The sequence below is a fragment of the Sander lucioperca genome, chromosome 5 (assembly GCF_008315115.2).
Source record: "Sander lucioperca isolate FBNREF2018 chromosome 5, SLUC_FBN_1.2, whole genome shotgun sequence".
NCBI classification, from domain to species: domain Eukaryota; kingdom Metazoa; phylum Chordata; class Actinopteri; order Perciformes; family Percidae; genus Sander; species Sander lucioperca.
The window spans coordinates 5824090-5839852 of NC_050177.1; the positions used below are offsets into that span (position 1 = coordinate 5824090).

General features: G+C 38.3%; 1 protein-coding gene across 1 annotated transcript; it reads left to right on the forward strand.

The window, feature by feature from the left end:
- The first annotated feature begins 2685 nt into the window (after window positions 1-2685).
- Window positions 2686-6497, forward strand: mmp13b (matrix metallopeptidase 13b). Its single transcript, XM_031294870.2, has 11 exons — window positions 2686-2823; window positions 3002-3112; window positions 3775-3902; window positions 4018-4166; window positions 4312-4437; window positions 4520-4675; window positions 4838-4958; window positions 5153-5286; window positions 5369-5528; window positions 5673-5776; window positions 5899-6497. The coding sequence occupies exons 1-11, from the start codon at window positions 2701-2703 to the stop codon at window positions 5997-5999; spliced, it is 1413 nt and encodes a 470-aa protein (XP_031150730.2). The 5' UTR covers window positions 2686-2700; the 3' UTR covers window positions 6000-6497.
- Window positions 6498-15763: the final 9266 nt, after the last annotated feature.

Here is a 15763-nt window from a genome sequence, read left to right on the forward strand (position 1 = left end):
CAGGCAATATGGTTACAAACATTTAACATTGAGATTTATTTTGCCCGTAAGTGGTAAATTATAATTTTAGGAAATAATTTTCGGATTACGGTAACAGGAATATAATTCAGTGCACCATAGAGTGTGGCGTTTGTGGCCTTAGAGGTGTGAGTCTTCAGACCTGCCACTACAATATATGTTATACAACACCATATTTCTCTTTTGAATACAAACAGTGGGCCACAACACAGATCTGTAGTGAATATATGTTTCCATATTTTTGTGTGCGTGTTTGTTGGTGAGTTTTAAAATAACAGCAAAAATCCCCCTAGCTGCTAACTTCCCCTGGCATGAGTCAGGAGCACTCTGTTAACCACCTTCTCAGCATTGACGTTACTCCAAAAATATTTGTCTCCACAGGATGCGGAAGTGTTTGGACACAATGTCTGTTAAGCATTACACATGATATCACTAACTGGATGCAGATGCGCACTTCACCAATGATCAATCGCCATGCCACCACCTGTTTGTAATCTGTACTTCTTAATGTAGTTAATTCAGTGTGTTAGGTTTGGGTTTTCTCTGGCAAGGCAACAGCTTCATACCTACCTTGACTGCAACACTTGACGTACAGTCTCATACTTAGCAAAGCATTGTCATTACCAGACATTTTCCAAAAGTATGTTGATAATTACTACAATTGTAACACATGCAGTCACATTCTTCTGTTTGACGTCTCCTTATTGTTGTCAATGCAGCAATTTAAGTTAACTCTACAAAAGAGTGCTTTTGTATCCAAATATGAATTGATCACACAGTAAACAATGCCGATTTTATTTAGGAGAATATAAACGTTTTCAAAATGTACAATTCTAGTGGTCATTACCAGCCTTTTCTGTTAAAGTTAAGGAATTCCACTGTTGTGGCAGGGGCAAATAATTACCTTTGTTGTCTCACACAGACACTGATGTAGTAGACACAGTAATAGGCAGGATGTCTTTACTTGCCTTGACTCCAGAGACCTGCAGGTATCTATTGTCTGGAACAATACTCTCAAGGTCTTTTATAGCCCAGAATCAGTTTGAACATCATTGCTACTGCAATGCCAAACAGAAGAGTGACTTTTAAAATTGAATTATTCATTATTATTATTAATATTATATATTTAAAAAAAAAAAAATTCTGTGAGAAGCATTGTTGTTTTCTATACAATCAATTCAGATGCTATAATTCCTCTCTCTATCTCCTTCAACCTGCCTATAATGAGCCGTCTTCTACCCTCCCCAGTGTTACCAGTCTAACTCTACAGCCATGCCAGCTGTACTTAGGCACAGCACTGCTTTGAGCTAAATGCTTGCTGCATGCTAAGACGCTCAAATACTGACATGCTGATGTTTAGCAAGTATTATGTTCACCATGTTCGGCATCTTACCTGCACATGTTAGCATGCTAACCTTTGCTACTTAGCACTAGACACAAAGTAGCGCTGGCTAAGGCTGATGGAAATTAGTTTTGCAGGTATCTTGTCATAAATGGCCAAATGAAAAATTAGGGGTTCACCAAAGTCATTAGAATTCATCCTCTGGGCACTATGAACGTCTGCACAAACGTTCATGACAGTCCCTCTGATAGTTGAGATATTTCAGTCTGGACCAAAGTGGTGGACCGACCTAGACGGACATTGCCATCCCTAGAGCCACTAGCACGGCTAAAAAGATCAAAAATTGAAACGTTCTATTTTGTTTCAAATAGCTTTCTTATCTTGAATTTTGTACTTTGTGCTTCTATATAAGTAACTGTGTGTTGTAACAAGCGATTATTCTGAATTTTATATTACATTGTGTTTGTTGTAGATCACCAAGGTTTCTATGCTGTGATCACACCTATTGCAGACTACCACTTCCCCATGAATGAGAAAACTAGGATCGTTAACATATTCATTCATTCATTTATGCTCTGCATAATCCTGGTGACTGTGAATCACTAAAGGGCAACATGGGAAAACACCTGAATTAGGAAGAACTCATGTCAATTATCACCAGACAAACACATGCAGAACTCATGTCTCATGGTTTGTCAGTATGACAGAGCTAACATTATGTTGAATGCATTTATGTGAAACATAATATATCATAAGGGACATATATATTTAAATGCCATGCTTTCATCATCTCTTTCTTTATTTTGACGTTTTAGTCACATATCCTAAAATGTCTTCACCTAAAATAACAAGACAGAATGACTATCATGAGACCAGCAGCAGCATGAAAGAATTCCCAAAATTCCCTACTTTTTCATAGTAGGACATTTATTTATTTATGTATTTAAAACGTAGAGGAATTAACTACTCAGGCTCAGACTATATCTGCCAAAAAAGGGTTATTCCTTTGAAATCTAAGGCCATGTTATGCTTATTTTTTTTTGTTTTGAATAAATAATTAAAAGTGCATCATTTTTGCCTCATCGACATTTTCAGAGGATCTATTGGCAAACATCTTAAGTCACTGCAATTTGGGAAATGGGAAATGCTTTCTAAAAGCCTTTTAGGTGGGTTCAAATTAGTACACCCAAACCACAGTGACTGCAGCTTTACAGATACAAGCACATTCCTATCAAAGGAGGAAGTCAGTGGCTAGGTGCTTTTACATGAATCACAAGGACCTTTTGAAAAAACAGTGGACCCAAAACACTATAAATACCCTTCAGAGCTTCTTGATCCCAATGACTAGTTTGGACAACACAGAGACAACAACAATGATAGCTTTGCTGCTGCTGGCGTTGGTCGCTCACTCCTTTGCTCTGCCTCTGCCGTCTGGGGACAAAGACAACCAGCTTTTAGCAGAGGTAAGATCTGAGCTCTCTAATTCAGATGTCCTTTGGTCTTGTATTCTGGCTTCAAGTGGCTTTTTTTTGTCATTATCAAAGAAAAAAGACTCCACACAGTCTTGAGTGGAGTAATCTGTGCCTATTTGTTCATATCATTATGAATGATATTCGGCATGTGTTCTCTTTCAACAAACAGAAGTACCTCCGTCAGTTCTATGGGCTTCCAACTGGTCTCCAAGGGAGACAGAGATCATCGGGTGCCTTTCAGACCAAGATCAAGGAGATGCAGAGATTCTTCAAACTCAAGGTGACAAGATCTGGAAAGTAGGCTAGTTATTGATCTTGTTGGTACTGTAAATGAGCAGCTGTTTTTGTAAATATTTTTGAATTTGATGTCTTTGGGTAGGTTTTAGTCGTAGTTAAGAGAGATGAAAATAATTATTCAAAAATGAAATCAGCATATTATTGGTGGTCCACCTTCATTTGTGTTTAAGATCTTTCAATGTGATATTTGCTTGAGGAGTGATATTCCCTGAACCTCATTGGTTGGTTGGTTGGTTTTGATGGTGCTGCTCTTGTGCAACGGGGGAGTGTAGATAATATTTTGGTTTACAATCAAACTGTAATTTCTTGTGGGAAAGAAGTTGAATTGGGTTGAGTTGAGTTACCTTTATTGCCATTACAACAACCTTTGTTAGGGACTTGCCTTATTGAGCTCATAGCGCAAGACAGACGGGACAGCATTCAACACAGCATACACATGAAACTATATTGTATAAATACAGGTCACAGTTTTACAATATAAGCCTTGAATAACCTAAATTGTATTAAAATAAACTAAATACCACTAATAATTTCCAAAGAAATTCATTTGGTAAAAACAAAATGTGCCTTAAACAGTTTTAAAATGAAAAATTCTACAGTACTTTGGCAACACATATTTTCTTTCCACCTCTCCCGCCTCTGCAGGTGACTGGGAATCTGGACGACAACACTTTGGAGCTGATGAAGCAGGCCAGATGTGGCGTCCCTGACATTGGGGAGTACAATCACTTCCCTCGTCACCTCAAATGGCAAAACAACAATGTCACATTCAGGTATGCACTAAAATGATATGACTTAAATATTTTTTTTTACAAAGAGTTGAATTATTCAGAGAGTGAACACCAGTATTCACTAATTTTCATTGTTGTCTATCCCATGATGTTCCAGGATAGTGAATTATACACCAGATCTGAAGAAGGCTGATGTAGATAGAGCCATCCGCAATGCGCTGAACGTTTGGTCTGATGTCACCCCTCTGATCTTTAAGAAGCTGCACAAAGGCATTGCTGACATTATGATCAGTTTTGGAGAAAAAGGTCATTCTGACATACTGTATATCCTCTGAATACAAAAATACATGATTTTTCTACACTGCATCTGCTAATCAAATGTTCTAAAGAATAGACATTATATTAGTGTGCATTCTGCTCAACATGTTTAAAAATTGTCTCTATTCTGTAGAGCATGGAGATTACAACCCTTTTGACGGGCCTAATGGATTGCTCGCTCATGCCTACCCACCCGGCCAAGGTATCGGAGGAGACACTCACTTTGATGAGGATGAAAATTGGACAAAAGATTCATCAGGTAAGAGTTATGCACAAATGTACAACATAAGCCCCTAAACTGTATCCTATAATGATTAATGCTAAGCATCTCTTCTTTTCAGCTTACAACCTATTTGTAGTGGCGGCCCATGAGTTGGGCCACGCCCTCGGTATGTCCCACTCGGGAGACGCCGGCGCCCTGATGTACCCCGTCTACTCATACACTACAGGCTACCCACTGGCTGACGATGACATTGAAGGCATTCAAGCTCTCTACGGTGGGAAAATACATGATCTGTGTTTAGATTCAAAACTGATTCTAAACTCAACAACTTAAATTCAAGTCAAATCATAATTGATATTGTGATTTTTATAGCATTAGACTTATTTTTGCACGGAAATATGTGAACTATGCGTTGATGCCAGATGTTTGATCACAGGCCCAAACCCAAACCCAAGAAAAGTGAAGCCAAAGCCTGATGCACCAAACAAATGTGACCCCATGTTAAGTTTTGATGCTGTTACCGAGCTCAGAGGGGAAACCATCATCTTCAAAGACAGGTACAGTAGGAGATGCTAATACAGTACATACACTCTAGATCATCATGGACTAATGGACTTATAACCTATAACCACTAGCATGCGTGTAAAAAAGAGTTGATTACTCTGTGACCCAAACAATTACTCTACATTAAGATTTGCATATTGTCGATCAATTTATTGCTATATTTTTTCAACACGCCACACTGTTGCAGATTCTACTGGCGTCTTCATCCTCAGATGCCGGAGCCTGAGCAAACACTAATAAAGTCCACGTGGCCCACCATCCCCAACAAGGTGGACGCAGCATACGAGAATCCAGAGAAGGATCTTGTTATCATATTTAGTGGTGGGTTATACATACTTATTTATTGCTATTATATTTTTTTAATTAGATAATAGATACGGTATGTAACTCTGTGTTTCAACAGGGATCCAGATGTGGGCTTTGAATGGATATAACCTTGTGAATGGTTACCCAAAGTACATACACAAACTTGGTCTTCCCAAGAAAATAAGAAAAATAGATGCAGCCGTGCACATTAGAGACACCGGGAAAACTCTGCTCTTTACTGATGAGGACTACTGGAGGTATGCGGTGATGAGTATCACATGTCCCAGTTGTAGTAAAGTTTAAAGTATTTAAATCTGCACAGAACAATTCTTCTGTCATTCTTGCCACATGTAATTCTGTATTTCATCAACACTTTTTTTGCATTTATTCGTCACCTACAGCTATGATGAAGCAGCAGGTACCATGGATAGCGGCTACCCACGATCCATTGAGGAAGATTTTCCTGGGATGGATGACGAGATTGACGCAGCTGCTTATCACTATGGTATTATAAAGCCTCAATTATCACATTTTCAATATAGTTAAAGCATGCGAAAGTATAATTTTTTTCCAGCACTACCACTACACTGCTTTTCCTAAATGATATCCCACTCTGTTTTCTTTCAGGATACTTGTATTTCTTCCATGAACACATGCAGTACGAATACAGTTACACCTCAAGGAAGGTCATTCGCATCATGAGGACCAACTCCATTCTCAACTGCTGATGAGGTGGTCTGCAAACGACAGTGATGGCATAAAAAATATATGTTGCTGCATCATGCATCATGCATCAACACATCTTCACAATAAACAAAATACACAAATGTTAAAAATGGAACATAGGAAGATGCAGTTCATTGAATGAGCAGGGAATACTGTTACAGTTAAAGTTTATTTTTTACTAGTGCTGGACACCTGTAGGTCATAAAGTATAATGTGTCAGAAATAGAATGCTGGAAAATTCCTCAGAGATATATTTCCTCAGATTATTGCTATTTATTTTACATCTTTATATTTGTACTACAAGTGTCTCTATGGACAGCAAGATCCTTAGCAGGTTAAGTTTCTTGTCAGTGACGGTTTAGCTGTTTTGTAAGCTCATTGTTTGACTACGTGTTTAACTAACATAGTATTTCAACAGAGAGCGCAGCAGTTTAATATTTTCTTGTTTGTTTTAGATTTTTGGAAATTGTGTGAATTACAATAAAAGCAAAGAAATTAAAGCTATGTCTCTTATGTTGAACTGCTGAAGAGCTGAACGTAAAGTAATGTTGTCCTATTTAGTGACATTTTGAGGGAGTTCCGACATACAAGATTGCATGAAAAGTAATATCCTCAACACTGCATATTGAGTATGCCAAAGATGAGGTTTAACACTTGACATAGATGGGAGCGTGGCTGAAAGAGCCACTTACTTAACCCACATTTCTTCTGCATTTTAGCACTGACTGGCATATGTGAATTTCCTTGTCAGTATTTTCAAAACCTTTTGAAATGGTTGAAATGTGTAAAATAAAATATAAGTAAACTAAGGCAATTAGTGTGGTCTGTCTGTGTACCGTACAACATATTTTGCACAAACATATTTTAATTCAAGCCTCATTATACTTTTTTACAAGTCATTTGTTTGTGTGGGAAGTCAGATGACGCATAATCTTAAAGCAGCTGGACTCTTTTTGCCACTCAAAGGCTGCATGGTTGCATATAATAAACTTCAGTCAGACTGAAGACTTCCTACATGGAGCCCTCATGCAAACTATCAGATAGTATAACCTTGCAGGGTGTTATTGGCTAGAAAAAAATTAAAAATACATATTACAGACCAGCATTGTACTGATCACATTGAGAATTGTTGGTATGATTATATATTTAAGGTATCAATATTCAACAAGCTCCTCACACAAGAGTTTCATTCATAGCTTTGCAAAAAAATCCATCAACTCAGTGAGACACTGAATGTACTAGTATGGGAATTACATACTACTGTGATAGATAGGCTTGTGGCCTAGTAATGCCACCACCTAGTTCCTCCCTTTCAGGGAAGCTCCACCTTCTGCCTCTGTCCGGGCGTTCTGTAGCACCCAGGTAACCCCCCTGTATGTCTGGCTCCTGTAAAGGATGAGGGGTTAACATTTTTGCCTCTTTTCTTTTCCTTCTAGCATCCCTGGCACTGTTGGCATTAACATATTGTTTTTATGTATCATTGCTTGAGTTTTTGTTCTATTGTATTTAATAATAAAAAATAAAAAAAAATCACTGTTAAATTTCCCCTTCAGTCAAAATAAAAAGATCTCTGTATTTTATCATTTTGTGGTGAACTTATGGCAATATTTAATTATTTGGTGGATTTAAACGCCCCCACCACTTGCCTTGGTTACACTACCATGTCACTGGGCAAACAAGTCCTCCAAACCATATGATGATATAGGTTGTTTATTCCTACCCTCTAAAGCAGGGGTGTCAAACTCAACTTCACTAAGGGCCACACTGGAAAAGGAGAATTGCATCGAGGGCCAGACATATAGAGTTTATTTTCATGTTTTTATTTCGAAAAAGTCAAATATTTTTGACTGTATTATTTCATGTCTCATATAGTCTTCTCACTTGCAGTTTGGTCCACATAAAGCCCTAAAAAAGGCAGCAAATAGTTCCTTAAAAATCTTAGACTTTAACAAATCAAGCAAAACAAAGATTACATTTTAAAAGTTGACTCACAGCAACCTGTGTTCCAGCTTTAATTTTGAAAACTCTCTTCTTCTGTGGGAATTGCTGGGAGTCCCAAAGTCGGCAAATCTACCAAATTCTGCTCTAAGTGTTGTGTAGTTGCCGTTTGAAAAACAGTTTCCCGTCTTTGTTTTGGTGCACAACTAGGCGGGCCAACATTTATTGTGAACCTAAATTGATATAAAGGCCGGATCAAAACCTGCCAGGGTGTTCTAAAGTCTCACTCTGTACATGTAGTTCCTCATGTTTTCCACTAGAGAGCACTCCTATCAACAGCTCTAGTGCATAAGGGTCCTTCTATAACCAGAGTCCTGATAGTTTTTGGACAGGTTAAGTGAGATCCAGAAAAAAAACAAGTAATATCCAAGATACAGTACATGCACCATTATGACAATATTCCACTGCTGAGTTGTCAGGTCTCTACACCAAGTGTCTCAATCCATTCCTGAGTTTGGAGAAAATATAATATAAAATATAAAAAGTATGCTTCATTAGGGCAACAAATGTTGGGAAAAATCTTTGGCTCTGGCCATATTAGATCTGAGCATACCTTGATTGAAACAGACTAAGCACTAATCCTATTAATAAAGGCCCATTACACACAGTATCTTCATCCTCCAGCATACTATAACCTAAAGCCAATTATCTGAACAGAAGGTTTAGGAACATGTGAGATGTTTTAGGACAATTAAGAATTTGTGTACCGTGAGCAGCCCAGTTTTGAAAAGTGCAGTATCTCTAGCTAAAGTTTAGGAAACAATAAAGCTTGAGACAGCATTATCCACAGGCCCAATCATGTGGATGTAATTACAGTGCAGTGAAGCAATCACTTCATTTGCTCATTTCCGAAGTATTGTGTGGTGTAGATTGGGTCACCGCTTTTCTTTTCTGTGTTCATCACCGATGTTGGCTTTGAGAGTCTATAAGATGGTTTATCTGAAAGTAATGCATCTTTTACATAAGCCTTTTTTTTCAATCAAATGAAGATTATCATGTCATTTGCATTTATCTGAAATGATACTTCCCCTTCAGCTTGTCACTTAAGTGTTCACGTGTTTTGAATAGAAATGGTCATTTTGCAGTGGGCAATGCAAAACGAGGGGAGAAACACAACAAAGGAAACATTTAAACAAGAGAACTCATTGTGCTTGACAAACAACATGGACTGAGGGAGGCTCAGTAACCAGCTGACTCCAGGCCTGTACTGAAAATGGCCAAAAATTCTCCCTTTCACTGCAACTTTACCTTGATGTTTATGATGTTTAGAGATGCATATTTGTGGCCAGGGAGAAAGCAGATCCAGTTTAGCAAAGATAGAAGAAGCACTGACAGTGTAAGATTTAAAGCTTTCTCTAATGTATGTTTATTTCAGTGAGAGATTCACTTAGTCTCCTATACTTGGATGTGTTTTCACTCCTCTGGGAAAGTTAACAAGACAATCTCTTATCTCTAAATTTCTACTACTGACATGCTCTCACTCCTTGGCGGTTTGCAGAAATTTAGCAACTTTGGTATTGACTTAACTTCAGGCATTTATAGAGCAGTAGAACTGAGAAACATCAAAAACTTAAGTCACTTTTAGCCCCATGTGGATTTAAAGGTCATGTAAGTGTCCGTTTTTCCCCATCTTATTCCAGTCACAGTTGGGCCCCTCTCTCTGTTCCTGCCCCATGTCAAAAGTAATTACCCTATCCGACTCGTTCAACTAGTTCAAGTTGCAGCGTTGAGGATTTGAACTGGAGCCAAATGAGAAGATCATGAACTCTGAATTTTAATATCTCTCCACTGGTTATACATTAGGTGGTGAAGTGATGCTGGGTTTACTGATGTTCAAAGTACAGCCATTCAGTGCCCTGTGAGCGGAAGATTTAGATCCTGCAGCCCTTCTGATCAGACAAGGTGGTAGTGCTCCTGGGACAAGAATAAGCTCCATGAAGCTAGAAATATTCTCATCCCATTTTTATTTTTCCAAATGTTTCCTTCAATTTCATAGGGACATTTCATGTTACTTATTTATTTGGATCTGTTTAAGGACTATCGCACTTTAGAGTTAATACAAATGTAGAGCAAGGATAGAGACAGTTGCAAGAGGTCAATGAAAATGGCAGTGGACGAGAAAAAAAGAAGAAGAAGGAAAAAAAGGTGGTGTCCTTTGAGAAAACCTTCACACAGTCCAGCCCAGCAGCTCCTGATGGAAACCAGATGGAGGAGAATGACGGAGAGGGCAGCAGCCTCAGGATATATCCCTTTTCCTCCTCACACCAGCAATATGAGAAGTGTGATGCAATCTTGCTACTCCCACACTGAGCTGATTATTACGAGTTTGAGCAAGCCATATGGTTTGAGGGACTTATAAAATGTCAAAGAAAGCTTTTTTTATTAGAACAACTTTTATTCATATCTTTAAAACCAATGAATTGACAAACTAACATAGATATACACATTTTACAACATGCATGTCAGAGTGCAGGACAGGCTGTTGTTGTTCAGCTTTATTTGAACAGTGCTGAAGACATCGGCAAATATTGTCCTTCTGGTGGTATCTGTTTATTTTCTGTTGCCCTCTGTGTACTGTTGGCCTTCTTGTCTTGTCGGCCTGTTGTTATTCTTCCTTTTCCATGAATAGAAAAACTGAAGTGTTTGAAAAGCAGCCAGTGCTTTACTGAAAGGGACGCAGTCTATGTTTCTTCCTCTTACGTAGATGCTGGAATATGTAGAAAGTCAGGCTCTGCTCTGTGTTCACCCATAAGTATATAAAGCTGACCAGATATGACCCAGCAGCAGATACAGCTGTGTCGTAAAAGTGACCAGTAAATCCAGAAAAAGAGTTCATGTCTTTGACGTGACAGCAGACCTCGCAGCATGCTTTTATGATTACTTGCTATAATGTTAAAATAACATGCAACATTAGATTAAAACCAATATTGGTGTTTTGGGAAGAAGTGCAGGAAAGGCTTTCATTAAGAACACTGAGTCTCTATATTGTATAAACATGAATAATGTACAATATTTTAAGTTAAGTTATATTTTTTTAGTAGTTGGTCAACATACTTTGTGGTTAAATATTTCTAATTTTATAGTGCAAAAAGCAAAAGCTGTTGCACTTGGTAAGGGGTCCAGCCATACTGTACAGTATATCAGTTTTAAACATTGCAACTGGAATGCTTAAGACTTTTGTATTCACAATTTTATCAATGAGGATGTTAAATAAAACTGCTTACTAACAATACTTTGACCAGGAGTGTTTCCATATCCAATTATCATTTTGTATGACTGAGCTTCTTTTCTTTACTGTGTAAGAAAACACAGTGTAAGCCAAGTCGTCAGTGAGAGAAACACGATCTAGGATTTATCAAGCAAGTCATGCTTTTCTCACATACCTAATGTTACACGCCATAGATATATAACAGATAACCTAAGACCTCCTTTTAGGAACAAGGTGCAGTTTGTGTTGTATATGGTGGTATGACACCAGAGCTGTATGAAGGGAAATAATGCACCACCTTCGTTTGCAACATAAACCTGTTCCATGGGCTATTAACATGTGGACAAGTCACACTGTCTCTGATATTTAGGAGAGATTATTTTTAACAGTCTGGCTGAGTAAGATTCACATGGGCATTTTGATGCGTGGCCTACATCAGCCACATTTTAGAATTGCTTGATCTTGAGTGAATTTGCCACCATCTGTACATAATATCTAAATACAAAATAGAAATACAAAAAATATCTGAACTTAAGTTAGGCTCAAGATAAAAGCCAGACTATTTTTGTAATGTGAATATACCAGCAAACAATTGTTCTTTCCCCTATTCTTTACAAAACATGACCTCAGTTTCCAGCGAGGGAACAGATGTTGAACGCAGACTTGTGAACAGCTGATGGAACTGTTATAATATCCGTGTGAGGACCTCTGTTTGCATACTAGAAGAATCAGCATTATACAATGTCCACTATACAGCACTACGGACCATGAGCTAATCCTCCACATGCTGAGTCATGTTACAGTCTTTAAAATGGATGGGTCAATATAATGAGATCTTTATTCTTCCTGAAAAGTGTTACTTTTTTGCTAATATGAGGTTTTTAAGCCACAGCAGCATTTTTGGAAATCAATAGTTTCTTATCTTTTTTTGATCACGAACCTAAAACAAGTTTGTTGGCATCCTGTTGTAACAGGTTACATATCTTTAGGTTGGGACAAAGTGAAAGACAAAACGTTATTTGTTTGAGTAATTCTGTTTGCATTTAAAGAAGCATAGGGTAAAGTCTGAAAGAAAAGTGTAGTAGCACTTATTCTTTCTCTGCTTTCCTTATCATTGTGCAACCCCTAGGAAGGTCCCAAAACCCTAGGTTTGTTAATACTGCCTCAAATGTGGCATCGCGTTTATTACACAGACATCAAATTCAATCATGAGCATGGACCCTTGCAAATGTCGAGGATCAATTCATATGTTGCATTTTCATTATTTAGGCCAAATTAATTGTCTAGGATTTACTAAATGCATATGAATGTCATACAGTGGTACAAACTTCAACATATTTAGTGGCTCTTTAGAAAAGCATACAAATCTTTGTGGTCTGTGACAAGTTGAGCTGATCTTTTGTTTGTCTGAAAAACAAAACCTCTGTGCTGAGCTGCAGTACGCTGACACAGTACCTTGGTGCCTATTGTCACGGCAGCACGACAAGCCAGAGGGCATTCGGAGCATTAATACGCCAATATCACTGTTGTCAGATGAAAAATGTGCTACAACGCCCCTGGAAATCCATAAGTTAAGAAAACACTTATTCGCTCTTACATTCACTTCAGAAACCTTCTTGTAAAAATAAATAAATTAAATAAAATTCTTGGGTTTCAGCCTCAGAGCAGTATGGGATTATTGTTGAAGCAAAGTAATTTAGCTGCTTGGATAGCTTGATCCTCCAGAGGATCTATCCGGGGAAGGTCAAATTACATTTGTTTGATAGTTGTTCAAGCAAGATCAGAGCACTTGGTAAAGACACCCTGGTTCTGCTTGCCTGAAATAATTATACACAGTTCAAAGCTTCCCTCTGCTTTGAAGTAATTACATCTCAGAGCAGGACCACTGCAGAGAAGTGAGTGATTACCTTTTGATTTCTTTCGCTCACATGTCCCACACTGCCATTATGCAAACAGCATGCATAAATTAAATCCTCTTTCCGCTATTGGTGTGCTTTGAAAAACAACACAAGAAAAGCAGGTAGCTAATGTCACTTTTTATTCAGTAAAAGCTGAGGAAAAGAATTATATCTTGTTTAATCTTGTTCAAACTTTTACAAATGTGAACTGCTGTTTATTTGGTAGCGATTACACCACATGTGCAAATACTGTGTTTTTTTCAGAGTTCAGATGACTGAAAACATGGCTCCCTCACTCAAGGCCTCTATTTACCCAGTGTCAACTTTATCCACCTGAAAAGGGTCTCGTGTTCTCCTGATTACTGCCCGTCTTCCAATGACTGTACTGTATTTATGTGATGACATTACTTCAAACCACAAGATGTCATGAGGAGATCAAACACATAGTTTCTACATAGTCATTGCTCTGTGGGTGTATTTGAACACGTCTGTTGTTATACTTTCATGAGAAATGAACTTCCTGCCAGAGTAGTCAACAGTTAGACGAGCACATTACAATTAAATGTCATTGCAGGGGTTTTCAGTGTCTGACAAAAAATGTCAACATTACTGTCAAGAACTCTACTGATTCCAGCTCTGAGAGAAACTTGTTCATCTCCACTAGCTGTAAAACATCATTAGAGGTACTCTTACAAATCGTCTTTCATGATGTTGTGGTGTTTTCTCCAAACAGAGCAGTAGACACATAATTTTTGTCACCTAGCTAGCCTTTAATATATCATGCCGTTTGCATGTGAACACATTTGCACTGCTTTTCCAACACATCTTTGCATGTCCCAGACTAGACAGAGAGACATTGTTAGGAGCAAACTAAGTAGACATGGAAGTAAATAGACATGTGAGCTGGTCTGATTCAGCGTAGCTTTCCGATTCCGATTCCGGATTCTATGTTTAGACATGAAAAGCTACAATCGTTGGACCAAAGTGGGAAAGAAATCCCCCACTTTTGATCTGTAACCTGATTTGTTCTGCTGTTGCATTCCCTGAATGTCTGCGATTTTATTGCAGTTGTTGTAGTGAGCGTATTTATTTCAGCGCTACTGAATGATGCTGGGACAGTTTTTGATGGATAGCTGGTTCCTTGGGTGTCATGCCATTTAGGAGATGGACAACAACGCACACACATCTGGAAATGTTTTCTGCAATTGAGCAGCCTCCAACTAACTTGCATTCAAACACACATAAGCATAAATAGACTCAAGTACAAGACAATTGGAGAGATTTTGGCTACTAAAGATCCTCTATATTCTTATGCTCAATGTTCAGGATGTAACATGTACAGCACAGCTGTGGTGCAATCTGTAAAAACCCCTTGGCTAATAGTCAGCCTTAATTTGGCTGTTTCTGGTTCTTTGTTTAAAAGATGTGTCACAGAAAGAAGGGAATAATGTGTTCTCTGTCTCACCGGACTAAACCACAGGAGATCAGTAAGCTGCCATGACTGAAACCCGGCTCTCTCTCTCGCCCTCTTTCTCCTTCCCAGTCACCTCCTTGGCAGGTTACCAGCCCCAGTGTAGCATAGTATTCTTCCAAACCCTGGCATGTCTGCCCACTTTAAGGACTTAACCACTTTTTTTAAGGACCATTCAAGACCACAAGTGAGTTTATGTGTCTGTGTATCCAGACACTTTTAAGTAAATAAAGCAAGAGCGTTTTATACACGTTTGCGAGCTGTAAAAAGTGATCTTGTACTAAGCGACACACCCTTCTATGAGTCAGTCCCCTGCATAGACAAATCACACACTGCTTTGAAAAACAGCATCTCTCACACAATGTTAATGTTAAATACTGTGTCAACACTAATACTGTAAATACTGCATGTGTTTGTGCTCCTTCGCTGACACACCTAAGAATAGTTTTTGCCATTTTTACGTCACACAGGACAAACAGCAGTCATCAAACGAGTGTGAGAGGAGTCAATTAATTACCCATATGTTTATATAAAGTTATATACAATTTAGTTACATACATACATACAAATATAAACTTCTACACCAAGACAGGGCTCATCTGAATTTCAATTAACCAACTTTAAAATCTCAAAACCAAAACACCAAAGGCCTAAAGCCTTCATAGTAACAAATGCCATTTCAACCGATTTAGCCTGATAAACCGGATCGGAAATCGACACAACTCTACTGCGCAATTGCTTAAACTGACTGTGTGGGTCACAATTTCAGCCAGATGGAGAATTGGTAGTAGTAGTAATTTCTGATTGGCTGGCAGAAAACATTAAAAAACCCTAATGTGCAGTCTTGAGGCTGATCATCCTCTTAGGTCCACAGAAATACCACAGGAATGCCAAGGTGAATATGAAAGTTGTCATGTTTCAGTGTCTTGTTCAACTGGAGATTCATTTAACAGCAGGTCAAAATAAACCCCCGGTCAACGTGGTCAGGGCTTGTTTACTTGTTGTGTAATCTCAAAAACTCACAGATCATTGAGCACCATGTCAAAGGGTGCATTGACCTCATTTGCAAAAGCTGTACACCAAACTTGTGTCATTTTGAAGGTACATTGCCCAAACATAATGGACAAGATAACACGTTTGGGCTGGTGGTCATTGAAACAACAACTCAAGTAATTAAATGGTCATTTTGTG